This window comes from Tetrao urogallus (genome assembly GCF_951394365.1).
Source record: "Tetrao urogallus genome assembly, chromosome: 3".
NCBI lineage: Eukaryota > Metazoa > Chordata > Aves > Galliformes > Phasianidae > Tetrao > Tetrao urogallus.
In genome coordinates, this window is record NC_136815.1 from 24,040,071 (window position 1) to 24,066,235 (window position 26,165).

The 26,165-nt window shown below is 39.1% G+C and overlaps 1 protein-coding gene across 1 annotated transcript; it reads left to right on the forward strand.

Moving 5' to 3' along the window:
* Nucleotides 1-15,792: 15,792 nt before the first annotated feature.
* LOC306944842 (uncharacterized protein C8orf88) lies at nucleotides 15,793-23,053 on the forward strand (the record flags this gene model as incomplete). The annotated part of the gene is made up of 6 exons (XM_079533445.1): nucleotides 15,793-15,820; nucleotides 16,936-17,028; nucleotides 17,770-17,846; nucleotides 20,227-20,308; nucleotides 21,093-21,199; nucleotides 23,015-23,053. The coding sequence occupies 6 exons, from the start codon at nucleotides 15,793-15,795 to the stop codon at nucleotides 23,051-23,053; spliced, it is 426 nt and encodes a 141-aa protein (XP_079389571.1).
* Between the last annotated feature and the right edge of the window lie 3,112 nt (nucleotides 23,054-26,165).

Genomic DNA, 26,165 nt, shown 5'->3' on the forward strand with positions numbered 1-26,165 from the left:
TGACTGTAAGGTGGTGATGGGTTGCCTCCTATTTTCCTTTGATCATGTCAGATTTTTCCTGTTTGGGAAAGTTGAGCACTGGTCGTTGCAAAGGGAGACACTGTAAATTCACATGTAAATTCATATTAACTGCTGTAGTAAGAAAATGGGTAAACTTGGATCATTCCATCAGAGTACATCTAGTCAATTGAGCACTCATGTAATAAGAGAATACGGAAACAGAATGCTTTTCCTAATGATGTATTCACAAAGGATTGAGGGACCAGTTCTTGCACTGCCCATCTTTATAGTTTTAAACAAATTTTTTGCTAAATTCAGAAGGAATGTCCTGAGTGATTTAGACTGTAGTGATTTAGATAATGGGGTTGGATGGGTAAATTAATGTGGATGTTTCAGGGATACATGTAATTTAAATTATCTATGTTCCTCCTAGGACATAATGATATTCAGATAAGGATTTTGGAGCACAATAAATGTAAATGATCAAACTGTAAATGATCTGTCTTTGTATGATGCTAAATGTATAAAGCAGTAGCTCAGGATTACAATGTACCTTTTACAAATAAACTAATAAAGAAATAAAGATTATTATCCAAACTTAATATATTTTGTTTTTTATATATAAGTACGAATACAGAAGTGGAAGAAGAATTCATTAATATGATAGGTGCTGTGCATTTATGGTGAGCTCTGCCTTTTTTGCTGAACGGAGGCCTCAGGAACATAAAAGAACAAGAACAAATCGCTGTTTTCCTGACATTTTGGGAAGACTGCAGAGAGAATAAATACCAGCTGGGACCACTGCTGGGATTGTGTTCTCTTCTGAATGACTGATTGAGAGGAATACAGTAATGTAGTCTGTTTTCTTAATGCTGTTAATATCCCTCCATGGTAGGTGATCATTGTAGTCCTTTGCGTCTTAAACCTTCAAATACTTTTTCTAGTTGTCTTGTATTTCAAAATAATGTCTGCCCTAAACATCTTGAAAAAGAGTCAGTGCAAGCTGCATTGAAAATCATTCACTGCTTTTGTATCCTAAGAGAAGGAAAAAAAGGAAGCCTGACTAATGAAATAATTGATGAGAACTTAAGAAAAATTATGGCATTTTAAACATGCAAGAAAGTTTGTACAGAACCATAGAAGGAAATCTACCAAGAACTGGAATAGATGTGGTGACTTGTGAAGCAGGTTCATTTGCAGAAAGTCCTTGTGTTCTGTGCCAGGCAACATTTCAATCCATTAAGCTTTCACTAAGCTTTAAATTAAAAAAAACAAGCAGACCTGTCCTGTGCATAATACTGACTACTAGAAGAATTTTGAGATTTATTATTAGTTTTTTAGATCACTAGTTTCTTTTGTTGGCTTTTAATGATCTTTTCCTTGATCGCTGTACTGCGTTGGGTGGGGGAAGGAACTGTCTGAACTCGGGATTAAGGACTCCTGTGCTTTCAGGCCTTATCTTTCCCGTTTCTAAATCTCTTCCCCTCCTCACTGAAGAGATTTATGTGAGAGAGATGGAGTGTTGCTGACTGAAAACTTTAGACCTTAACTCTTTATTTTTTAATCATGAACCTACTGGTGAATGTCCTTTTTTTTTTTTTTTTTTTTTTTTTTTTTTTTTTCCTGTATCCCTTATAGATTGCAGTATGTTTCATTTTAAGTGCTGTCCTCTGGTCTTGCTTTTTCTGAAGGTATGCTTGGTTATCAGAAGATCATTGCAATGAGCAGCATGTTGAAAGGAGACAAAGGTTTCAATTCAGCCAGAAATTCATCATGAAGTACATAAAGAAGGTGTTGAAACATCCTCGGAGCCATTTGTTGAAATGTTGAAAAATAGAATATGAGCAATATTTGTTTTTTTTTTCTGCTCTTTCAGGTAGTGTATGCTTTCACAAGGCAGCAGCTTAATATCAAATGTTAGAAAATCCCTGTAACTCAAAATGTGGACTTGAATAATAATTAGGTGAGCAGCAGCAAAAATGATTTGTCACGTTAGATCAACCTAAATGTCTTTTAAGATATGGTGTAAATGAAGCACAGAATGCAACATGCCCTCTAATGGTTAGCCAAGTCTCTAAAAACACTTCTCAAGTGTTTTCCTAAGCAAGCTTGTGAAACACAGCAGTAAAATTATTCAGATTGTTAAACGTGGGGGTGTGTTTGCCACTTGTGTTTTTAAAGTATGCATTTCATGCCTTAGTGGTAAAAAAAAAAAAAAAAAAAAAAAAAAAAAGCTGATAAAAACTCAGAGCAAGCTGAAAGGCTGGATTCGAAGTCAAATTCTTAAATTGAGGGCAATGTGCAATGAAATAAAATCAATTGCTATCTTCCATAGCTTGTAGCTAGGAAGAAATGCTAATACATCCCAAAACATCTGCGCTAGTTAATATGTCAGTAGGATGGGGATGGTGGCTAGAAGATGAAACAGTCTTTGCTTTTCTGCTCTATGGGGAGAGTCCTCACTGAACTTCTGTGTCCAGCTTTGGTTGATGCATTTCAGGTAAGGTATTGACTGATTACTTCCACATGAAAACTGAAATGAGTAACTTGAGATGTCCAAAGCTTGACCTGCAGAACAGGCTGAAAGAACTAACAAGAACATATTTAAATAAAGAAAAGGCTGCAAAAAATAACCAGAGAATAAGAAGTAGATATCAAAAAAACATGACATAGATTGCAGAGATTTAGGTTAGGTGGGAACTTCAGGCAAAACTTTGTTAGAGTAAGGAAAAATAAAAATGCTGTATTGATGTAGTCATAAAGTTAGAACATCTCTCAGGAATAGGACAGATGTATTTAGACGTACCAGGAGAGAGAAAAAAAACATAGCCTCATTCCCTATAATACTGATTCTAAGGTACTTCTGTTAGTTTCTGTTACCTCGTCCTCTGACTGTAAGTTTTGATGTAATTATTAGATTAATTTTTAGATGCATTAAGGATTACTGGAGATTTTTTTTTTCCATTAGACCACCATGAAAACAAAACACATTTGAACAAGACCCTGAGATCTGGAATTGAATTCCAAAAGGTAGGACTGATGTGGTGCCTTCCTTGCTGCGTACAGTATTTTCCTCTGTGGAGGTCTTTGCTGTATTATTTCTCTAACACTGAAACAGTACTTTCCCCTTAAATAATGTCAGGAGATAAATAAAAAGCAATAAAGCCTGAACTCTAATGCTCATAAGTATTGAAGGTCACCAAGGAATTCATGGTGTGATTTCTGCATGAAAAAATGTGCAGATCAGAGAATGATGAGTTATGATTTTGCTTGGTTTCCATTAGTATTTGTATGGAAACAAGCTCTATCAGTTCTCATTTCTGGCATGAGTTGACTTTTTTTCAAGTCAAGTTTCAAGCACATCATGTATCTCTTTCTGCTTACTTTCCCTCTGTGATTTTGGTTCACAATTGCAAGGATTGATGTTCCTATTTCAAAAATGAAAACATGAAGATGCAGAATTGCTTAGCTCTTAGCTCAAATTGCTTAGCTCTTAGCAGTAGAAAATTGCAATCCTAACGCTTTTGCAAGCTGGATGCTCACAGCATGCATGTTTCTCTTATTAGCAAGGTTTCTTTATGGTGAAGTTAAGAATACATTTGTTGTAGTAGCCATGTCAGCTTCAAGTATTCCACTTGTTCAGCTTCCCACTAGCTTCTGTCACCCTACCATGCTCCAGCAGCAGTGCTGTGCTGCAAGGATATCAGGGAGAAAGCCTGGTAGAAAGTAACTTCAGAGCTGCCTCATTGGTTCAGATTTCCTTCTGTGATTTTTGCCTGTACACTTGATGTTTGTCAGATTGCGTGGAGATGGAGGAACAAAAGGCTGAAGGTCAAGAAGAAGAGGAATTTAATCCAGTTGGAGTCATTTGCAAGACTTGGTTACAGTTATCTGAGCCAAGGAGAAAGATACCTAAATTCACTTTCTTAAAGCTTTAATCACAAAGAAGCTTTTCTTTTAGAACAGTGCAGCTACTTGTTAGCCTGAGAAGCTAGCAGCTCATCTTCTAGGCTCCCCTGGAAGCTGAATGGAAAGTTCTGAGAGGAGGCATCCCTGTATCACTTTCTCTGCTTTTACATTCGGTTGTAGGCATTTAGTCTTGGCTGCTTTTGGAAAAAGGACTTTGAGCTTAAACACACAGAATCACCAAGGTTGGAAAAAGGCTTCCAAGATCATACGATCCAACTGTCCACCTACCACTAGAATTTCCCGACTAAACCATGTCCCTTAGTACAACATCTAAATGTTTATTGAACACATGCAGGGATGGTGACTCCACTGCCTCTGTGGGCAGCCTGTTCCGGTGTCTGACCATTCTTTCAGAGAATGATTCCTGACATCCACCCTGAATCTCCCTTGGTGCAACTTGAGGCTGTTCCCTCTAGTCCTGTTGCTGGTTACATGGGAGAAGGGGTGACACCCCACCATAACTTCCTTTCAGACAGTTGTAGAGAACAATAAGGTCTGTCCTGAGTCTCCTCCAAGCTGAACAATCCCTCATTGTTCCCTCAGTCCCTCAGCTGCTCCCCATAAAACTTTTCCAGACACACTCCAGGGCCCTGATCTCTTTGTTGTACTGAGGGGCCCAAAACTGAACACAGGACTCAAGGTGTGGCCTCAGCAGTGCTGAGTACAGCAGGACTATCTATCCTCTGTACTGAGTTTCCTTGCTCCTGCTGGCAATGCTATTTCTGGTGAAAGACAGGATACCATTGGCTGCCTTCTTCTGCCCACTTGGGCACACTGATAGCTCACGTTCAGATGGGCCTGCCCTAGGTCTGTTTCTTCTACAAAATCTTCCAGCCATTTTGCCCTAAGCCTGTAGTGTTGCCTGGAGTTGTTGTAGCCAAAGTGCAGGAGCTGGCACTCAGTCTTGTTGAACTTCATCCCACTGGTCTCAGCCAAGCTATCCAGTCTGACCAGTACCTACCTACCCTCAGGCAGATCGACATTTCCTGCCAGCTTGGTGTCATCTGCAAACTTACTGAGGGTGTACTCAATGCCCTCATCCAGGTCACCCATAAAGATATTGAAGAGGACAAGCCCCAGCACCAACCCCTGGGGAACACCACTAGTGACCGGTTGCCAGCTGGATTTAGCTCCATTCACCACCACTCTCTGTGCCTGGCCCTCCAGCCAGTTCTTTATCCAGCACAGTGTTCCTGTCCAAGCCATGGGCTGCCAGCTTCTCCAGGAAAACGCTGTGGGAGACTAATCTTTGATCTGGTCCTATATAGCCACTTTTATGGTTCCTTTTAACAGGTTATTAGGAAGAAATGCGTTCACCTCAATCTTTTGAGCAAGCATAACAGCTGTGACAGCGTAATGGGTTGGAGATTGCTGATCTGGTGGGTTTAGTAAAATGACTGTCAAATGGTCTTATTAAGAACACTATAAACAATGGCTAAAAGACAATACTGGATGACAAACACGATGGGCTCCTAAGATCAATTGTGTATTAAAGTTTTATACAACAGAAGTGTGCCGGATGTGAAAAAATAATTTATTTCTAAGTAAAAATAATGCTGGCTCTTTTTCATAGCTTTGTATCAATTTGTAATGACACAGCTGCAGTTCCAGCTTAAAGTTGAGTGCGTTTCTCACTGTCTAAAAAGCTGAGGGAAAGACAGAGCACTGAGATTAGAAAAACACCTCAGAGGGCATGTTGCTTATTTCCCTTGGGATATCTGCTAGGGACAGTAATGTGTGAAGAAATTTCAAGACTGTTTTGAGTAGAAACTCTGTGAGAAAGAAGATGCTATCAGGCTTAGAGGTCCAGGCCCAAAGGCACAGCGTGCCGCCTTCACAGCAAGACCAGGCTGAACTTCTAGTATTCCTGAAGCAGCATTTTAAAACTTTCTCTGGTATTTGATGAAGCCTCTTACACACACTTGTCTCTCCAGCCATATGTCCATTTCTGTCTTTAAATAAATAAATAAATAAATAAATAAATAAATAAATAAATAAATAAATAAATAAATAAATGTAATAACCTAAATAGAAAATTAAAAAATTGTTTTTACAGTATTTACCCCTAATATTTTACTTACGTAATAATTATTTTTATTTTTGTGACAAGATTGTTGTGCTTTTTCTTGACATTTTCATTTTTTAATCTCTGATTGATATTACTACATGTAATTTATTCCAGTCTCAAACTCATTAAGTACTGGAAATTTTTGCCCATTTAAGAGGTGTCTTTATAACATGCCCATCATAACTTCTGACCATTTCAGAGAGATAAAGCATAAAGCACCTTAAAGAAATGAATCTTTTATACTAAAACTTCTATTGTATATCAACTTGAAAGGGACTGTGCACTTCCTGAAAGGCTCTGCTAGCTTGGAGCCTCTTACCCTGAGCAGGCTGCATGGCACAGCACCCCAAGTATTCCCCAGGTAAGCCAACAGAGTGTATGTAGGTTTTCAAGAGATCTGTGTCTGTATTGCTTTGAACATGCAATCACCTTAGGAGTCTTCACTATAGAAAACTGAGTTTGCTAAACTGGCATTCTCAGATTTTTTCCCATTAAAAAATTACTTGGCTATCCCTCATCATTGCTGAAGAGGGCTATGAGAGCCCGCAGTGCTGCTTATGCACCTTTGTTATTAAGGAGGCAGAAAACAGTACTGTGCCCTTTAACATAAATGTGCACTACTGTTACTTTGCTGGGACGGTCAATTGTGCTTTATGCATTGATATTTAACTTACATTTTTCATTCTCTAAGATTTAACTGTCTTTTATTTTTGTTTCGGTGCGTATTATGTCAAACATTAAGGAGCTGCAACACCTGTGGAAGCGAGAGCCCGCTCTGAGATTTGATCATGCTTGTGTATGTCCCCTGCGTGTCCCCCTTTACAAAGCTATGTAATGTTTACAGATCTATGTAATGTTGTATTTAGATCCTCTAAACTGGACATTTGGATGATAATGGAGTTAAGAAAAACTATTAAAAATACATGCATGGTACAGAATAAATTACATACAGAATCACAGAATGGCCAGGGTTGGAAGGGACCTCAAGGATCATGAATCTCCAACCCCCCTACCACATGCAGGGCCACCAACCTCCACGTTTAATGCTAAACCAGGCTGCCCAGGGCCCCATCCAACCTGGCCTTGAACACCTCCACGTACGGGGCATCCACAACCTCTCTGGGCAGCCTAGTATGCTGTGAAATGCCATAGTATGCTGTGAAATGGCTTAGATTTTGGGCAGAGATCTCTCACATACACACACACACAGAAAAAAAGAAAAAAAAAAAGAGTTCTCATCATTGTTAGGCTTTAATCTCTTCCTACGTTTGTGTGCAGTCAGCCTTCTGTAGGCTCTGAGGTACGTTACAGCAGCCTTCCGGTACCTGAGGGGGCCTACAGGAAAGCTAGGGAGGGACCTTTTATAAGGGCAGGTAGCAACAGTACAAAGAGAAATGGCTTTAAGATGGAAGACGGTAGATTTAGACTAGGTATTAGAAAGTCTTTCCTATGATGGTGGTGAGACACTGGAACAGGTTGCCCAGTGAGGCTGTGGATGCCCCCTCCCTGGAACCATTCAAAGCCAGGCCGGATGGAGCTGTGAGCACCTTGGTCTACAGGGAGGTGTCCCTTCCTATAGCAGGAGGTTGGAACTAGGTGATCTTAAAGGTCCCTTCCAATCCAAGCCATTCTATGATTCTTTTCCAGCCCTGATAAGGTTAATAAAACATTCATCACTGTAAGCATAACTCTGTACATACTATCTTATACACGGATAGCGTGAGAACTGTCCCCAGATTCATTAATTTTATTCTGATTAGAAAAACGCTGAAGTGGTCTCATTTACATATTGCTAAACAGACAAGATACTGGAGGTGTCCTGAAAAAATCACTGGAATCTACATTTCCATTCAGAATAGTTCCAGTTTTGTTCAAAACGTCCTGTCACCACTAAAAGAACTGGTACAAAATAGGGCACATTGCCTGGTCCTTGCAGCAAGTCAACACGTCACAAGGCTGATACTGAAGAAGACACAAACCTTACAAATGAGGTTCCTTTTTTTTTTTCCCCAAACTTAAAAATATATAATATCACAGCTATTATTTATAGTAAAACCTCAGATGTGCAAACAATAATTTATTTTGCAAAGGCAGAAATGGCCTAGTTATCACACTATGTAGATCTGGTGATAATGAGAATAAACCGTTTACTTGCCTTTGTTTTTAGAGTAAAATGCAGAAAAGGTAACCATTAAGTATATTGTGATTTCAACATATTAAACCACCCAAAAACACTATGCAGCCTTTCCATTTCAAATAAGATTAGAAATGGTCTGGAAGTAAAGCAAAAGTTCCCACAGTTCAGTGTAATTGAAACTCCAAATTGAAAGCTTGGCATATATCTCATTTTGGGAGGAAGTGAAAGCTTTCCAATTCACAGTCCTCCATCATGAGTTCGAGAAGGAATACTGTAACCTCACCTAATTCAGACTCTGTCATGTGAACTGCTGGATTTTCCTATGCTTTTAGCATTAAGAAGACAGGGCAGGTTAAGTGTGGAGAACTCTTATCTTATGCTTCGCTGAGTGCAGAAAAATCAATGCTGCTGTCACACACAGACAGCACAGCCCTGTGTTGTATGACACTGCCCACTGCTGAGCCAGAGAAAGAGCCAGGCTAGAAGCCACAGTACTTACAGTGCATTGATATGACGAAGCGTTTGCAGCTCTGAAACAAAAGATATTACCACAGAACAATTCTTATTCTTGTTATGCCCAGAATAGCTCATAGATAGATATATGTACATACATTTAACACTGCAGTAAGTGTACTGGACCATTGCTAATGCTGGTTATTGAGAGCAGGCAAAGGAAGAAGAAAGTGATAAAATATCCTCATAGAGATTTAAATAGTATATGCTCAGGGAAGGGACTGTTTCTTAATCAAACAGTATTTCCTACATGAAAATGAGAAACTGATCTGATTTTTTTGATCTGTTTTCTTCTTATTTTTTGTAAGATGAATCTAAAACTCTCAATTGTGCCATTAGGGGGCCATAAAAATACTCCATTCTATTCATTCTCAATAATGTCAAAGACTTTAGGTTATTGTTTTGCAGGCAGTGAACTTTCTCCAGTGCACACACTCAGGACTGCTATATTCAAAATATCAGATTATTTTTGATTCCTGTGATGGGTGTAGGGCTTCATTTACAGAATATGTTTACCAGGCACTGCTTTTGCTTTCTGTGTCTTCAATTAAACCTATGTTTGGTTGATGAGATTGGCAATGATTTTGCTTCTGACCTCCTCCTGTATTTGCTGTTCGGTGACTCTGCTTTTCCTCTGCCTTTGTGTGTTTAAGAAGAGCAGAGTAACTAACAGGATAAGGCTCAGAGTATATGGATGAGAAAATCTCAGCCAAAAGACCCTTCCGTCCTAAATTGATGGGTCCATTGCTACAATGAAGTGGCAAGATTAGGTGACTGGCAGTAAGTAAATGCTGAGGGTATTGGAGCATAAACTGTACAGTTTCTATCTTCTGTTAGCTCGGTAATCTCCAGCAGGGAATGCCAAGCCTCACAGGGCATTAGTTTTCCCTTACTGCACTCCAGTACTACCAAGTATCCTACATTTGCTGAGCTTTCCCACTTCTGGTAATTGGCTCCTGCTGCAAGGAATTCCAGGCCAGGCAGGGACTTGCTTCACTATCAAATTGCTGTTTCTGCTAGAGAAAAGAAGGCTGCTAAATGCTAGATTTTATTCCTCTTAGCTGTTATTTCTCAGATCCCTCCAGTGTACTAACTTGGTTCTCTCAGGATAGTTTGCCTGGAAAGGGCTTTTAGTTCCAGGCAGTGAAGCACAGAATGATGCTTTTACATTTGCTGTCTTGGACAGCACACAGGACAGCCAGGTTATATCTGTGTTACTGGTAGGTACGTGCTCCAGAATCCACTTCAGGACAAGGCTGAGGCTCATCCCCCACCTCTTTCTTGCCCTGCTTCCAGAGGGAATTGGAAGTGCGAATCAGAAAGAAGCTGCAGGGTGCTGCAGTAGTTCTCACTGTCCTTTTCCAAGATTAGAACATATCTGCTGGGTATGACATGATGCATTACCTGTTTTAGAATATAAGTGAATACAGGTGCAGACAGAAAGGACTGGAAAGCACTTCTGCTGTACTGTGCTTTTAAAAACCTAAGACACATGCACATAGAACACAGAACCAGAGATGACATCTCACATGAAACTTCAGCATGTGCTGAACTTACATTGACTGAGAGTTTGTCAGCATATTAGTTGTACACCACCAACTAGAAAAACAGAGTGAACTGATTTAAGACAGATATTCACATAAAAGCTATAGAAATATTAATCTTTTAAGTAAATTAAAATTTGAATAAGTCAGAAACTTTATTCTGATTCCTTATAAGACAGCCCTACCTTACAAGCAAGAAAAGATAAATGAGGTCAGGATTCTTTACTTTCAATACTTGGTAACTTCTACTTAGCCATTTTACAAAAATATATTTTAGGATGACAAACCAAGGATAGTGGAAGAATCATTAATGTCATTCTTACCCTCTTATGTATACACACACATCTGAACACATAACTGGTTTATTATGTTGGGATTGTATTTCCTATTTGGTCTGTAAATAAAACTGTCAACAATTTTAACAACTATTTTCCCCACAGCTGTAACATAAATAGATTATCTCAGATCTGAGAAATATGACTGCACTGTTCTGATGGCTGTAATTTGTACATTAACTACGCTTTCGCACAACTGCTGAAAAAGGGATTCCTTGTATCACATCCAAATGTTGATACACATATATGTATATATTAATAATTCTCTTAGTCTTGACTCTTGTCTCCATTTTACTGTATGCTGACTTATCAGTGCAGGGTTGGGTGGCAATTGTTGAATCATATTGTATAGTCTCAATCTAAAGTGACTCTCTTAGTTATGTTATTTGAATTCCTGGTATTAAAAGCTATGACTGTAATCTCAGTCAGTGTAAGAACTAGAAGTAATTCCCATCAATGAAATACTGGAAAGCAAAATTTTACATACTATTGGAACAAAAGCAGATTTCTCTTGAAGTTTGTTTTAAAATTCAGAGACTAACTCCAGTACAAGTAGAAAGGTCTTGTAATTAAGCTATGACAGATACATCAGATAGAAAAAGCTCACGGGGAACCTATACAAATAACAGATGAAATTCTGGCCCAAACCTATGGGGGAAATAAAAAGTACAAAATTTTCACTAAATTAAGCCACAATTTCAAAATTCCTTTCTTCCAAAGCAAATGGAACTCTTCCAGGATATTATGAACTACGAAATGCTTAAGTCTCTTTTCCTGTGCATATATAAAAATACACATTATCTATTTCTATCTAAATATATTCTATTAATCTCTCTACTACTAGGTGTCTGTGCACAGACTACAGAACTTTGTTCTGGAAACAACAGATGTGGATGAATTTTAATCCATTTGTTGATTCTTAGTCGAAGATTTGTAGGACCACAGATTGAAATTTTCATGTTTTTGTTAGTACGAAATAAGCCAACAAGGGATATATCCATAGACTAGAAGAAAATATCAAGATCTTCTCGCATGCACAAAAGTTGTTAAGCCATTTACTGTAATCCAGCAGTTTTGCTTCTCTAGGATCAACTGTCCCATGGCATCTTCTTCCACATTATCCAATGCGATTCTATCAAAATACAGCTCTGCGTCTGAGATGTGCCCTCCACATGCTAGTTCCTTCAACAGATACACGGTTGAGCTTTCTAAAATCAAAAGGGCAACTCTGGGAAGTGTGGAGCACCAGTGCTGGTCCTTGTAGTGACAACAGATGCTGATGTAAAACCTCTGTAACATAATGGATGCTGTGGTTTCTGTGACATTTCTGCCTTTTCATCTTCCTGCCTGTAGGTTTTGGGATCTTCTTCTTGAAGGAGGAACAGCAGGTGATTCTCAGAGCCTACTAAAGAAGGTCAGTTGAAATTCCAGTGTTCAGTGTCTGCAGTTGCTGAGAACATTCAGTTCACACAATCCTGAATGCAATGTTCAGTTTAGGTGCAGTAATTAAGTTTTATAATTCAGTACTGCCATCTCAGTGATAAAAGATGAGCAAGGCAGTCCTTTCTCAATAGTGACTGTTTAATGCTTATGTATCTTTTGTATACTTATTTGTAAAATTATTTTTATGTGCCCTTTGGGGATTTATTGATATTTTTATGATTACTTCGATAGGTGTTTTCCAGATTTTTCTCCACATTTACAGTGATTAGAAAATTGGAAGACAAATCATAGAATCATAGAATGGCCTGGGTTGAGAAGAACCACAATGATCATCTGGTTTCAATGACCCTGCTATGTGCAGGGTCGCCAACCACCAGACCAGGCTGCCCAGAGCCACCTCCAGCCTGGCTAAATGGTGAGATTCTGTTAAAATTAATGATCCCAGAAAATTAACTTTAAAGAAAAGCTTAAAATCTTAATCCAAGAGAAGCATGAGAGTTGATAGAAGTGAAAGTTTTGTATGTGAAGAAAATACATTTTCATTTATTAACATACTCGGTGCAGTATTGTATACTGATCATCAGCATTCAAACCTCTTTTGGTTACATGTTTTGTAGGCACTAAGTGCACCAATAAATTCCTGCTTTTAATTTAACAGTTTCTCTAATCTATAAGAATACAATTAATCATCATTATTGATATTCTAAATTCTCAAATCTGTGAAAATCAGGAAAAATCTTTATAGTTAGGAGGTCAACTTTAGGAACAGACAGGAGTAAAAGAAAGCTTTTGCATTCTTTCTTTGTGCTAGTGACAAGGAAAAAGCTGATGACAAGAACAGCTGAAGTAACCACTTCACCAAGATACAGCCAAAATATTCAGTAAGCACATTTATACGTATACACACACACATTTTTCTTGCAGTGTTTTTCTAGTGACTGACTAATGAAGACAAATGGCATTGGAAATTTTTTTATGTGTGATGAAGTTACTTTGAAAGTGGCCTTAGGAAAAAAAAAAAAATCTCAACAAGGACTGATGCATAAATCACAATTACACATGCAAGTAGACTGATTACACCTGGCACAATTGAATGACAAATTACACGGAAAAGGTCTTTTAAAACTTGCAACTACAAGTCTGCCCCCAGGCTAGCCTGAGAGTCCTTTCATTTCAGCACACCATCACTCTGCTACTAACTGCCATTCATTTGGAAGATAATGTAAAATTACAATTAAATGCTCATTTAGATGTGCAATCGCTCATTTTTACACATGCAGTATGGAAACCATTTTTTATTAGTGCTATATGCTTTCCTGAACTGTATCTAGTAAAAAGAGTAAATGTGATTGTACAACTCTCAAATCTTTATACTTCAGGAGCACAAAAAAGTATGTTAAAAAAATAATTAAAAAAATCTATTAGTTCACCAAATAGAGATTTTTGTTGTTGTTTTTCATTTAGATTTGAATTTTGCTCATACATGAGTAAAAGCTGCGATATTTCTATTTTGCTATATATAATCCTTGACTAAGGATAAAATATATAATCCTTAACTAACGATTATATATTGGTTGTTCAAGTTATTTGTATCACATATTTGAGAGATCACTGGCCTATCAACACATAATGCAAGAACATAAAGAACATCAAATGAAGCAGAAATTTCTGCAAGAATGGAACCAGCACCAGAGAAACTGGTAGGCAGCTGATAAAGTGGACAAAGCAACTTATGTTTCCACTTACCACAGTCAGAAGCAGGGTTCTCTCTAAGCGAAGTACGTGGTGGCTTAAGCCAGCAGGTTGCTGGGCTCTGTGAAATGGCTGTGGTCCAGTGCTCCCTCTGCCTGCGCCAGAATGCTGAAAAGCTGGCCTCACTGCTACTGCTGGCATTGCCAAGTCAGGGTGGCAGCGTGCAAGGTGATAACTATTCCTGCTGGGATGATCAGTGCCTCAAAAAAACAGCCATTACCAGCACTAATATTTCCATCTTCCCAGCAGTACCAGACGCAACAAGCTGGCAAATTATCTGGCACACTCAATTTCTCTTCTCTTCGGACCCCATTTCTGCCCCTGTCCTCTTATCCTTCCTTTGTGTATTAACAGCAGCAGCCCAGCTCACAGCCTTTGCGAAATACACCAGTATGGCTTCTACTGTTTAATCCATCCTCAGCATATCTAAACCTACAAAAATACTAGAATGACATGTGAAACTACATCACTGTACATAACGTCATTTTGATATGTCAACCTCAAGAAGAGCTGTGTTGATCATATGGAAGCATTCTGCAGCACCTGACCCCATCTCTGGAGGTGTTCAAGGTCAGATTGGATGGGGTCCTAAGCAGCCTGGTCTAGTATTAAATGAGCAGGTTGGTGGCCCTGCATGTGGCAGGGGGTTGGAGATTCATGATCCTTGAGGTCCCTTCCAACCCAGGCCATCCTATGATTCTGTGATTCTGTGACACAGTTCTTTCAAAACTGCAACAGCCCTGTGGGAAAAAAAAAAAAAAAAAAAAAAAAAAAAAGCAGCTTTATCTTGGTTGCCCCACTGACTTTTCTGTCAGGAACTGTTCTGCAGTAGCAGCAGACATGTAACATTTATGCGCACTTACATATTAATAATTAATAAATAGCACTGGTTTAGCTAAAGGATAAGGTTGATCTGGATAGGAAGTAACTGTTTTACATTATAATCCTCAGAGAACAGATGACACGGGCCAGAAGAAACATGATACGATATAAAGTAATGATACACTTGGGAGAGATGACTCCAAACCATACTTCAAATGGCAGGAAGCAGGTTAGCAGGTTTGAAGAGGTACTACACCCATTCAAGAACGTGATGGTGCACTGTATGGCAGGAATCTAACTGGAAAGTGTTGTGTTAGGGAAAAAAAATGCTACGGGAACATGAGACCTGTATCTATTAGACTCCATTTCAGGGACAGTATCGTACTTTGCTCATCTGACTTGAGGCAAACAGTTCAGAGGTGGCAGTGAAGAAAAAAGTAGTGAAGAAAAAAGTAGTAGCCAAAAGTATGGTTGGTGGAGCAAAAAAAAAAAAGTCTTTATAGGTGAAAATTAGTATCGCAAATCTTAACGTTAGTAATAAAATTCCTTATCGAGGTATTTGCTGTTTATGTAATCAAGCTGTATGATTTTGCATACCTGTTTTGAACCTCTGGAGTCAGAGGAAGTGTTAGGAAATTTATGTACTAAAATAATTGAAAGATTTAAGAAGTTAAGGATTTTTCATTAATGTTGTGAATTTAAATAAATGAGGTGACAACCTGGAATCTAAGAAACTAACATCAGCAAATTCTGATCTGCCTCCTCGGGAGTTAGCAGAGCCGATGCTATGCTGATGCCATGCTGTAAGGGCAACACGTTTGAACTCCAAAGCAGGACGCGGCCACGTGTGAGCAGCTGGCGCCCGTTCGCTGGTGTCACACACGGTGCGGTTGGGCTGCTTTTCAGTTTCCAGTGTGCTCTCTCGGGCCTGCGGGTTTTCTTCTTCATTGAGGTGGCTGCACCTGGGGAGGCCTTAGGGCTGTGTACGAAAGTCACTCTCTTTCTCCTTATTTCTGCGGTAAGGTCCCAAGGCAACAAGGCTGCGCTGCAGAGGACGGGTATCTCGGGGCGCAGTCCCGCCGGGAGCGGCGCGGGCAGGCGGGCGCTCAGTGACCGTTCAACGGCTACGGCGAGGGCCCGGCTGGGGGCGGGCGGGGCTCGGGCGGCCGACCGGGGAGGCGGTTGAAGGTGGTGGGCAGCGGAATCCTGATGGCCCACAGGGGGCCGGGGGGAGGTGGTGAGCGGCGGGGACGGGTGGGAGCCGGGGAGCCGGGTTGTGGGCTGTGCGAGGAGAAAGCCTGGGCTGCGGCAGGTGCCCTGGAGTAACGCTCCCTCATGGAGGCGGTGCTGCCAAGGCCAGCCTTGCTCTGCTTTTCTTGGTATTGCAAGGATAGAATAGTGTGAGAATGCAAAAGGTTAGGCTGGGTGACTTGTGGAGATCTCGTGTAGCTTCATCCTTGTGCCTGCTGGACTTAAAAAGGACGAAGTTGAGCTGTCTTAGCACCAGCACTGATCTTGCCCCTTTCCAGATTGCCCTCTCTTAGCTTCCTTATTTGTGACTGCGTGGTTCTGTGGGCACCCTTGGAAATTTGGGGGCAAGGAAGAGAATGGGATGTTTGTCATTGCTACACGTGATCTCGTCTTGCTCTACAGGAGAATGCTTTCTAAAAATGGTTGCTTCATTCTAGAATCTACCAGCACGCATGCCATTTATCATCAGGATACACAGGGAAACTGGGGTTTTCTTTTTCCACCTTCTGATGCAGCAGATATCAAAGAAAAGGGGAAATGGTTTTAAGTTGAGGGAGGGGATATTTAGGTTGGATGTCAGGGGGAAGTTCTTTACAGTGAGAGTGGTGAGGTGCTGGAACAGGCTGCCCAGAGAGGTTGTGGATGCCCCGTCCCTGGAGGTGTTCAAGGCCAGACTGGATGGGGCCCTGGGCAGCTGGGGCTGGTATTAAATGTGGAAGTTGGTGGCCCTGCCTGTGGCAGGGGGTTGGAGATTCGTGATCTTTGCAGTCCCTTCCAACCCTGACCATTCTGTGATTCTCTGATATCAGTCATGCATTGCTTTGTGTGCATATTTAGTATCTAGTATATAGCCTTAAGTAAGCATTCTTAATTTGGATAAAATGAAATTTAATCTTCCAAGTCAGCAGTCTCAGTTCATTCTACAGGAGTTTTCATTGCTGTTTTTGTCTACAACTTCTCAGCCTTATCTTTTCTTGAGTTGAGAAGGTTGTAACACAGGGGAATTCTTAGTTTCGTTAATATCTGTAGTTTCAATGGACTTGATAGTTTCCTGTGAATTTATTTGCTTATTTATCCTGCTGCTTTTTTTTTTTTTTAAAGCGTGGCACTTCAAAATGCTGAAGGGAGCTCAGCAGTTCGTTGGCAAATCCCTCCAACCAGCACTACCTGCGTCCCATTTGCCTTCTAAACAAGGTGAGTAGCTTGCTAAGCCGAAATGTCAGTTTCTTTTAAGGAGATAGGAAGGGTATGTAAGGTTTATTAGAGTTTCAAAGTTAATTTATTCAAACTACAGAGATGTATAGCTGTGCATTGCTCTTTCTATATCATCTCTGTGATGAAATCTTAATTTAAAGTACATCAGGTTTTCTGGTTTTGTATCTGTAAATCTGGCAAACTGTAGGAAACCAGATCAGGCCTTAAATTTGGACTCTTGGGTAAGTTGACTATTTCTGTTGAAAACATTAAAAGCATGTAATTTAACAAACAGATTATTGTTCAATTTTACTGTATTGTTATCAAGCCTTCATACAAGTTAGTGAAAAAAACAAAAACAAGTTCGCCAAATGCAATATTTATATCAGGTGTATGTATTATTTGTTTGTTGGTTTGTTTTTTAAACCTGTTTATGCATTCTGAGTACTACATTACTGAAGCTATTAATAAGTTGGAAATCTGTAGTGGCCGGAGAAACAATGCCAGCATCATCAATGCAGAAAGAAACTGAGTAATTTATCATATTGTGTTAAAATTCGTGGTGAAGTGGAAAATTGGTCCTGTGGTGAGTTAGAGCTTTTAATGTGTGAATAAATGAATTCCTGTATAATCTCTTTGTAGTTGAATTTCAGTAATGCCCTGAAGGCAAGTATCACAAAATAAAATCGCAGGTTACATTTAGAGTACTTTTATTGTAATGTTTTCTCTTATCTTTGCCAGCAGCAGAAGTTGCTTTCAACTTTCAGACTGAATTACCTAGCAGTGCTCAAGTATGTTTGCAGAGTAAGGTTGACTGGGTGAGTACTGAGTAAATACTGAATGACAAAGCTGATGAAGGTGCGTGTTGCAGCATGCCATGAAATAAAGCACTCAACTGTAAAGTTGAGTGGAACCTTTGTGTTTCTCAGTGAAAAGTGGTATTTCTAGCTAACGCTGTCCTTAAATCTGGGTGTTTGACACTAGAAGTGTCAAAAAGAAGTGTGAGGTTCCAACCAGATGTATAATAATGGAGGCATTTTGTTAGCAGTGCTTCCACTTGCAGAGAGGAAGAAAATCAAACTATGATAGGTTCCACACTGTTCTCAAGTCAATTTTTGAGCAGCTAGGTAGCAGTGAACAACCTGATTTAAATGATTAATTAACTGTTTTAAAGAATTAAAAATTAACTAATTAAAAAAATTAGTTGAGATGTGTAGCCTGTGGAAAATGTTCAGGTTTTCATGAGGTAGTACTGAAGCTTGAGCTTTCTCTACAGCTGCTACTGGCAAAAAATCCTAGCTGTGAAATTACGTTTTCCTTTGTTACAGGCAAAATGATGTTCAGGGAGTGTAAGTGCCTGAGAATCCAGATGGAGCTTCTCCTGGGTTTTGCACTGTGAATAATTTAAAGCCAAGTATTCTTTTTATTCCTTCATGATACACAAAGCAGTTTTGAAAGAAAAGATAGGGAGAGTGTTGAGTTCACTACATCACCTAATATGGAAGGAAAGGATTGACAAGGCTCTGACAGTTTTAACTTGCAACTTAAGTGTAATGTGAAAATGAACTTTAGAGTTTTGAAAGTACATGCAGTGATGTAGGGCTGTTCTTTATAGATTAATTCCATTCTCTTAGATGCATTTCACATGCGAGCATGTAAAAGACTGTTTTTGCATGTCGTCATTCTCCACTATTTAGGCCTTGAATTGAAAACCACACATACCATAAATTGTGATATTAGAAAGCGGTTGGCAGTGCAGTGATGCCAGTGGTGCAGGAAGAAATGTTGTGGTGACAAAGTCTCACACATCACTATAAATTGCTGTGGCTTTTGGGGGTTTCATTTATCTTGGGTTTTAAAAAGAAGTGCATTCCAAAACTTCCAGTCCTTCCTGTTTCCTCAGTTCTTGTCTGCCTTCCCCATCTGCCTCAAAATGAGATTAAAATTCCTTGGCCAATACTGTGATGACAGTCTCACACATTACTATAAATTGCTGTGGCCTTGAGAGTGTTTTAATACACCTTCCTTTGCTGTACTTTGAAGGCGCTTCTTAATAGCTCAGATTTGCCACGACTGCTCAGAAATCAGAAAGTGGCAGTTAGAATTAGCAGCATGATTCGCTGGTAACTTAATCCTTCTAAATCCCTAGATCTTTCAGATTTTTTTCCCTGTGGAAAAGGTAACTGGTCAACCACAGAAAGTGGAAGTATGAGCAGGGTAACGCTAAAATATTTTACCATTTCATAATTCTTATCTCTGACTGCAATGTGCTTAGCACCCCCTGAAAACTAGTAGTGCAGTTAAAATACTGAGTGTTGGCTGCTGTCTTTTTCAAAAAAAATAAATAGCTCCTGCTTTTTACAAATGTAGGTATTTGAGAAAAAATGACTTTTTTTTTTTTTTTTTTTTTTTTTTTGAGGGAGTTGGGAGATCTGTTTTAAGATGAACAATCAGTGCAGAGAAGTTTAAGACGTAGTGGTGTACGTGATGGTTTTTTGTGATTTCTTTTATCTTGGGTTTCAAAAAGAAGTGCCCTTCCTAGTTCCTCGGTTCCTTGGCCAAACCCCTGTGGAACTTTTCAGGAACCAAAACAAATTTTGGAGGGGAAACTGTTTCCATACTTTCCCAAATACTGATTTCAAGATGGTGTGGGGTTTTTTTTTGTTTTGTTGTTGTTGTTGTTTTTAGCCAGATGGAACTCAGTGTTGTACTGTAAATCTTGGGTCTTGCTGCTTATGAAACATTTCATAGAATCATAGAATTGCACAGGTTGGGAAAGACCTTAAAGATCATCAAGTCTAACTGCAACCAAAGTATACTACCCTAACAACTCTCCACTAAATCATTGTGTGGGAATCCAAATCTCTCATTCTGTGTTAAGGAAAGTCTTCTGTCCTCCTCTTATTATTCTCTGGATTCTGGCAGTGTTTAGGTTAGATAAATGAGGAGGAGGAGATATTTGTGTTATTAAAAAACAGCAATAGCATTGTAAAATCCTATCTGAATGATTGCTGTTTCAAATGTGTGTATTCCTTTTAATATAAGTAATAAGTAATACCTGCACTGCTCTGTAAGTAGTTGAACTGTTCCCTTATTATATATAACCAGTAATAAGAAATGTTTTACAAATTCAAGTGAAATCTCTCGGACTTTTTACTTGACCCCTATTCCTGTTAACAGTTTCGCTCCCTATTTTAGTTATCTGAAGTGACCGAAATGAAGATCTTAACTCAAAACACAGTGCCTCTTCAACCCAAACAGGAATTGGATGCAAAAAAAGGTAACAACGCATTGTAAGCAGATGTTTGTCAGATTTGTGTTTTCTGGGTAGAAGGCAAATGAATTTTGAAGGGATGTGGGCTACATATTAGTTGTTTTTCTTTTATGATTAATTGAGAGTTTTGTTTCCTTTCTATAACACAGTTTAAGAGCAGTGTGAAACATTATTGTTTTTCCCATAACATTCCATGTAAGTGTAAATGTTTGCCGCAAGTGAGCTGGGAAACCTCCAGTGGTAATGAGACTGAAGTTTGATTTGCCTTGTAGAAACATGCTACTTCTGTGTGAGTTACAAAGAGGCTGTCTTCCAGGGTTCCGAGACCAACTACTGGTATTTCCTTGTTGAACAAATTGCAGGGAGTCTGTAGCATAAAATTGGGCTCACCTTTTGCATTCTTTTGTATTGAAAAAAAAACAAAACAAAACCCAAACCCTTAATAGCTTGGAACAGTCTACTGTATTTACTAAGTCAGTGTGACAGAAATAAAATGAAGTGCTATGTAATTTACTACCAACATACAAGGTCAGGCTTAAGTTAGTATTGCTTTTAATACTGCCTATTATATAAAAGCAGATTTTTTTTTTGGTCTAAAATCATTGAATTACCAAGATGGGGGAAAAGACCTCCAAAATCATCTAGTCCAGCCATCCACCTGCCACCAGTATTTCCCCATGTCCCTTACTACATTTATGTCCCTCTTTAACAAGAAGACACATTAGTTCTCTGCATTCTCAACTTGTGAGCATTAAACATCAATATTGAGCTTAATTATGTGTATTTACAGAAAGGATCAAATACAGCAGAGATTTCCTCTTGGAGCTTTCAAGCGTTTCGCTCTCTCAAAAGAAGCCAGAGTTTCTGCCTGATCATCCAATTGTACTTGAAAAACCAGTAAGTGTATTCTTTATTTCAAGGGAAGCTTTAAAAAAACAAGCATAGAGGTTTATAATAGCCATTTGATAAGAAACATTTTTCTTCAGACTAGCCTGCTATGTCAGTGAAAGCTTTCCAAATGTAAAGTCTACATGAAATCATAGTGCAGTGTAATTTTGGATTTTTATCTTAATTCCTGCTTTGTCTTTTCAAAATCAAAGAGAATAGTCTTGAAGGTTTGGACAAGTTCTGATTTCAGAGTTTGTGCATCAGCGTTCACTATAAAAATTGTATTAATGAACTTACTGTAGTTTATGTTATCATTATTTCTCATCCATGCATCTGCAGAATGCATATTCTGTACTTTTTGATAGAAATATATGATGAATATGAAAGATATCCAATGGTGCCACTGTAACCTTGGAGAAGAAATAATCCTCAAATACCTGGTACACCAAGAATAAACAACTATGGTTTGCATTCTGCCCATGTGTGGGGAAACATTCATGTTATGAAACCAGCCTGCATCTTACCACTATTGGTGTCATTGGGGTGCAGTTCTTCAGAGTTCTTACCAGAAGTGTGGCTGAGATAATGTTCATCTGGACACATCTCAAGACTGTTCTGAACTTTTTAAAGCCCTATTCTTTGGAAAAACAAAGTTATGTAGACAGCATCCCATCTTCTTGATTTGATGTTTTACATCTTCCTGTGATGTTTGTCTTCAAGTTTAAAGTAAGGTTTTGAGGTTTTAGTTGTTTGAAGGCCAGCTTTCAGATTAAAAAGTTTCAGCTCTTGAATTTCAAGATTTTTTTTCTTCCCCTCCTCTTTCAGTCCTTCGAGTTTCTAAGTGAAGTTGTATATTTTAGTTTGGTAGTCTGGGGGGAGGTGGGAATTGCATCTTATTAGTTAAATTATTCTTATTTTTCCCGGTAAGAAAAGAGTGTTACAGCTCTAAAGCCAGAGTGCAAATTTTTTTTTTTTTTTTAAGTGTTAATGCCTGGTTTAAAAAAAAAAAAAGTTAAAAATGCAACTGGAAAAATAGCCTTTTTCTGCACTGTCATAGCTGGATTAAGATAGATTTACCTATATCCTTTCAATAGTCCCTTGTGAATTTTTGATCTTGAGAAATTAATTTTTAGTATGACAGTTGCTTTCTTTTAAATAGCAGTCCTGGACAGCATCTTGTTTCTGGGGCAAGTTATTAGGGGGTGACAAGGAAAGAGGTTTCATATGTTTGCATGAATACTTAAGTAGAAAACTCAGAGATCTTTAGAAGACAAACTAAAGAATACAGTACCGAAAAAGGTTTTTGTCCTAGTTCTTCGGTAAGTTTTATTGTGGTGTGTTGAGGCATAAAATTCACAAACTACCTTATTTGTATTAAGGGCAATGGAAATTTGGCTATTAAAGATATTTAAATGCCAAAAAATCTCTCGCTTGAAAACATACGATATCAGTTTTGATAATGCATGCTCTTACATAGTTATGTTCGTGGATAGAGGAGGACCCGTGCAGAAATTGGAGGGGAAGACTGAGTGTGAAAATTGCTTATGGCATAGCTAGATTGCAAGGAATCAGCTTAGGGGGAAAATACAGTAGAAGCTGGTGTAAGCCAGGGTGGGGTGCATAAGGTTGTTTTGGGGTGGGTGAGTGTATGTGCAGGAAGGTGGCATAAGTGCATTGTTAGATTGTTTTAGACATAAGATTATGTTACTGTTGATAGTACCTGCTTTTAAAATCTTTGTTCTCTGTTGGTAGAAAAGGTTTATAAGCAGACCTATGGAAACTTAGTTTTCTTTCACTGAAGTAACTTGAGGGTTTGTCTTGCAGGAAAACAGCAACCCTTTTGTTGACATATACAAGAAGTGACAGGTAGCTTGGAAGATGAGAAATCCATCAGTGAAGGAGCTACATGTAATGTAGACCTTCAAGATTTTTAAAGGTACTTGGGTGCCTACACGTGAACACAGGAGCTTACAAAGTCTGTACAAATACCTGTTTCTACCTGTAATTTCCGGAATGCTTCGGAAGGCAAAATACTTCGTAGCACCTGAGATGGTAGTACAATTGCAGTGAAAATAAATCATTTTACAGTTTGGTGCGACTTGTTGTTGTTGTTTTCTTTGAATAGGCTGCATTACATAGCATTACTGTTTGACTATAAACTTCAAAGCAGTACTTGACTGAGGCCTCGTTTGCTCCTTTCTTACCAGTAATAAAAGAATAACAAACACCATCAAATCTCAAATGTGTCAGGATATGTGCTCCTAAAGGTTTGGTTTTTTTCCTCTCTTCTCTTGCAATCTTCCTGTTCACAAAATGTGAATAATTGCATTTCCCAAAGCTGTTTGTAAATAACTGTCCAGTGTTCTTCACTTTTCTAACTGGAAACAATGGGCAACATTAAGAAACAATACAGCTTTTCATTACTTGTCTTACCTGGTAAAGTGTATGCCAATACATAGTGGATGCTGTAATTTATTTTGGTTCAGCTAGAACAGTATTTAGAAGAGAAAGCATAGGTCTGAGTATTCATCTAGAACAACTTTCAGTTGACAAGGATTAGTAATAGTTATTCTGTACGAATGTAATCATCTTCAAAACCTGAGTTCAGACCTCAAATAACATGCTGTGGGTGGTGAAGGCAAGTTTTCAGCCTTTCAGTGGCAAATGGTACCAGGAGCTAAATCAGATTATGTTGAATATTAATTAGTGCAGAAAAATGTCAAGTTGACTTTCACAGATATTTTTTTTTTTCCTGCAATTGTGCTAATAAACATATTATTTGAATTCCTTTTTATTATTTTTATGTTTAGCAGTGGTTGGTCAGCTAAAATTAGCTTGCAAGTATATTCTATTCGTATACTGTATGCAAGTCTGGTGGTTTCACATCAGCAGGTACCTAAATTCTAATACACCCCTTTCTCGCTGTCCTTCCTCAAAAGAAGAAGAGTAAATTCTGTGAGATTGGGATGGGTGGAGATAAGGACAGGAGACATCACTCTCAAATTACTGCTGTGGGCAAAGCAAGCAGTGCAGGGAGATTAATTTAATTTATTACCTATTGCTAACAGATTAGAGCAGTGAGAAACAAAAGCAGGCACACTTTCTCTCCTATCCACTCTTTTTTTACCTTCATCTGAGCAGTGAAGGGGAATGGGAGCTGCAGTCAGTCCATAATACTTTGTCTCTGCTGTTCCTTCGTTGTTGCTGTCTGCCCCTGCTCCAGTGTGGCATTCCTCTCACAGACTGTCTTTCCTCAATGAATCCTTCTTGGGTGGTTTCCCAAAGGCTGCAGCTCTCCAAGTACCACTCCAATATGGCTCTGTACCATGGGGCCCATCGTTCAGGAGCAGACTGTTCCAGCACGAAGACCCACTGGCAGCAGCTCCCTCAGACCTCCTGTTCTACCATGGCTCTGCTCCACAGGCTGCAGCTCTGGCTCTGGAGCCTGCTCTTGCAGGGGCTCTCTGTGGGCTGCATGTGGAAATCTGCTGTGTGTGGTACACCATGGGCAAGCTTCTCCTGGGCTTCAAGAAACTTCTGCTCAGCTCTGGAGCACCTCCTGCCCTCCTTCTGCCCTGATGACGATGGCTGCAGACCTACTTTTCTCATACTTCTCAATTCTCTTTCCCAGCTACTGTTATGCAGCAGTTTTTCCCAAGCATTGCTCATGGCTCAGTTCTGGCCAGCAGTAGATCCCTTTCAGAGCCACCTAGTGCTGGCTCTTATCTGACATGGGGTAGCTGCTGGGCTCTGCTCATAGAAGCCAACTGTGCTACTAAAATCTTGCCATATAAACCTCATACAGTAATTAATGCTGAGGAGAAAAATCTTTTTTGAGTATGTTTCTTTTTCATCTGAGAGTCTTAGAGTTTGGTTGATCTTTTTCCCCATTATGCGTCAGAGGCAATTTCATTGTATAGCTCTCTTAAAACTCTTAAGCGATACTCAAGCTTTTATGATTCATGCAAGTGTTTGTTTACTAGCAAACAAGCGGAGAATTTTTATTAGGAGGATGTGTGGCATCTACTAGAACGAGTTTCTCTGCTCCAGCACCTATAAGCAGATAATTTCTTACAACTGGAAAAACATAATAAACCTGATTATACAGTGCCAGTTTTCAGTACCAGTTTAGCCTCTAGCAGTGTGATGGTCACTTTATTTTTTTTATTGCTAGATCAGTAATGAAAAGAAAATATACAGTACACCAGATGGACGTTGTGACAAAGTAAAAAAAAAGTCAACTAGATCTAAGGGAAAATGAGTGGTTTGTCTTTTACTTTGCTAAAGGCAGGAGTGATTTAAACTGTTCACTGATTTCTCATCTCAAGAGTGTAATGTGGATGTTAGGATGCCCTTTAAGTAGATATGTAGCTGGATCACAGATTTCTGTGTTTATAATAGTATCTGTGCCCTTAAAGGAGGATATGACCTGGTTTTATTTTTTTCTTAAGTAGTTAAGATGCCTTGATCCCCAGCAAGTGCCTATATGTGACAGTTTTAAGAATGTCAGGTTTAGTCTTAGCCATAGCTTCTGGATTACAGAACCATACTGCAATGAAGATTGCTTGCTTTTTATACCTGGTAATATTTTAGCTGAGGTGAAATAAAAATGGAGAAACACTACAAGGAAGAGGATATTCTATTGAATGTGACTTTCAAGTTATTTTTTGGCAACTGTTTATAACCTGGAACTGCTCCATGAGTGAAGATATTGATATTTTAGTTTGCAGAGCTTGTCAACCTGCCATTGGAGGGTGAGGTTACACTAGTCACTTCCTTCCCTGGCGGGTGACGTGTACGGCTCAGATGCCAAAGGGACAGCAGGAAGTCTCATTAGGGAGGAAAGTATTTGTGCTTCCAGGTTTATGGTTATTTATGCTCTAGCAGTGGTTTCTCTAATGACTTCTCAGTGAAGAGCCAGTTTTAGGAGTTGCTCTGATTTTCTAAATGTTCAATACAGAGCTCAAAGCAAATG